Source organism: Didymella exigua, assembly GCF_010094145.1.
Source record: "Didymella exigua CBS 183.55 unplaced genomic scaffold M421scaffold_13, whole genome shotgun sequence".
In the NCBI taxonomy this organism is placed as follows: domain Eukaryota; kingdom Fungi; phylum Ascomycota; class Dothideomycetes; order Pleosporales; family Didymellaceae; genus Didymella; species Didymella exigua.
The window spans coordinates 37,350-38,592 of NW_022984787.1; the positions used below are offsets into that span (position 1 = coordinate 37,350).

At 57.0% G+C, this 1,243-nt stretch overlaps 2 protein-coding genes across 2 annotated transcripts; one reads left to right on the forward strand and one right to left on the reverse strand.

Moving 5' to 3' along the window:
- On the forward strand, positions 1-201 carry M421DRAFT_420373 (uncharacterized protein; the record flags this gene model as incomplete). Its single annotated transcript, XM_033592457.1, has 1 exon — positions 1-201. A coding segment is annotated over one exon (201 nt), but the record flags the coding sequence as incomplete, so codon positions are not given.
- Positions 202-534: 333 nt separating this feature from the next.
- On the reverse strand, positions 535-1,013 carry M421DRAFT_4956 (uncharacterized protein; the record flags this gene model as incomplete). Its single annotated transcript, XM_033594778.1, has 2 exons — positions 535-653; positions 950-1,013. 2 exons carry the CDS (start codon positions 1,011-1,013, stop codon positions 535-537), a joined length of 183 nt encoding a protein of 60 aa, XP_033448732.1.
- Positions 1,014-1,243: the final 230 nt, after the last annotated feature.

Below are 1,243 nucleotides of genomic sequence, written 5' to 3' on the forward strand. Positions count from 1 at the left end.
GCATTCGCCTCTTTGCGCGAAAGACAAGGCCGTGTAGATGACGCTAGGCGCTGGTACTCGCAAGCCCTTCTCGGCTATCAGAAGACGTTTGGGCCAGACCACTACAAGTGCGAGTCGTTGCGCAACAATATTGCGTCGCTGGTGCCTGGAGAGGCACGGAGCAATAGTACGTTTCTGCGCCTGAATTGCTGTTTCTATTGACTAGCAAAAGATGCGGCTATGGTAGGTGCTTGCTCAGACAGCCATCAAAATCGGCATGTCAAAAGGCAGTTGTCAGATATCAGGTCACTGAGGTGAGGTCGGCTGGCCCGGGTCTGGTCTGCACGCGGCATGGAGATGAGGCATTGAGAGTGAGTTTAGTGAGCAGGAACTCACTAGATTGATTGCCGTGTCCAACAGTGATAGAGGCCCTGATCCCCAGAGAACGGACTCGATGTCGGGTCTGAAGGTAAACGACAACGAGACTCTGTAGGCGCTGGTCAGCTCAAAAGGAAGAGGCCGCGAGGCGTGCGTACCGAATCCGTCACGGCAGCATCACGGCGGTGAGGCAGAAGCGCCTGTGGGTACATTTGGCCCCGCGGGTGTCGCAGAAGTCGCAGTCGCCAGGGCTGTGTGGGAAGGTGGCGTGCGCGAGTTTGACGCCGAGGACATGGCTGCGGCGAACGGTCAGCTGGCTCTGTCGTCGGTCGAAGACGCGCGATGGCGACGCGCCAGTGTGGGAAGGACATGCTGGCTGCTAGAGCTGCGTGCTGCTGGCGGTGGGCTTTCGCGACAGACAGTGGCATGTTGTAAGTGAAGGAAGTCTTTCGCAGAGCTGCGCTCAGCCCGGTGGCTCATGGGTGGCGAGCTGGTAAACGTGGATGGGACGGCGCCGGCATCGCGCAGACTGCGTTCTTGGCGGCTTGCGAGAGATGGAGGTGCCAAATACGATGAGAGAGACGAGGTCTACTCGGAGTGGCCCGTGCAGACGATTGAGCCTGGGGCTGGAAGAGGAGGAGACGGTGACGCGCCATGGTTGGAGCGAAGGGAGCAGCTGCATATGCTCTGGCGACAGCTGCAGCTGCCACAGCACACCACAAAGCACCTGCTAACAAGCACACACTGCAGCACAGGCAGGCCTGGGCGTAGAATTCTTGGTTTACCTACTATTCTTGAATAATATTCTTGTATTTTCTAACATTCAGGCTAGGCTGGCGGATGGGTAGGGTATGCTTTTTTACGTTTTGGCTTATAGCTTCTTAAC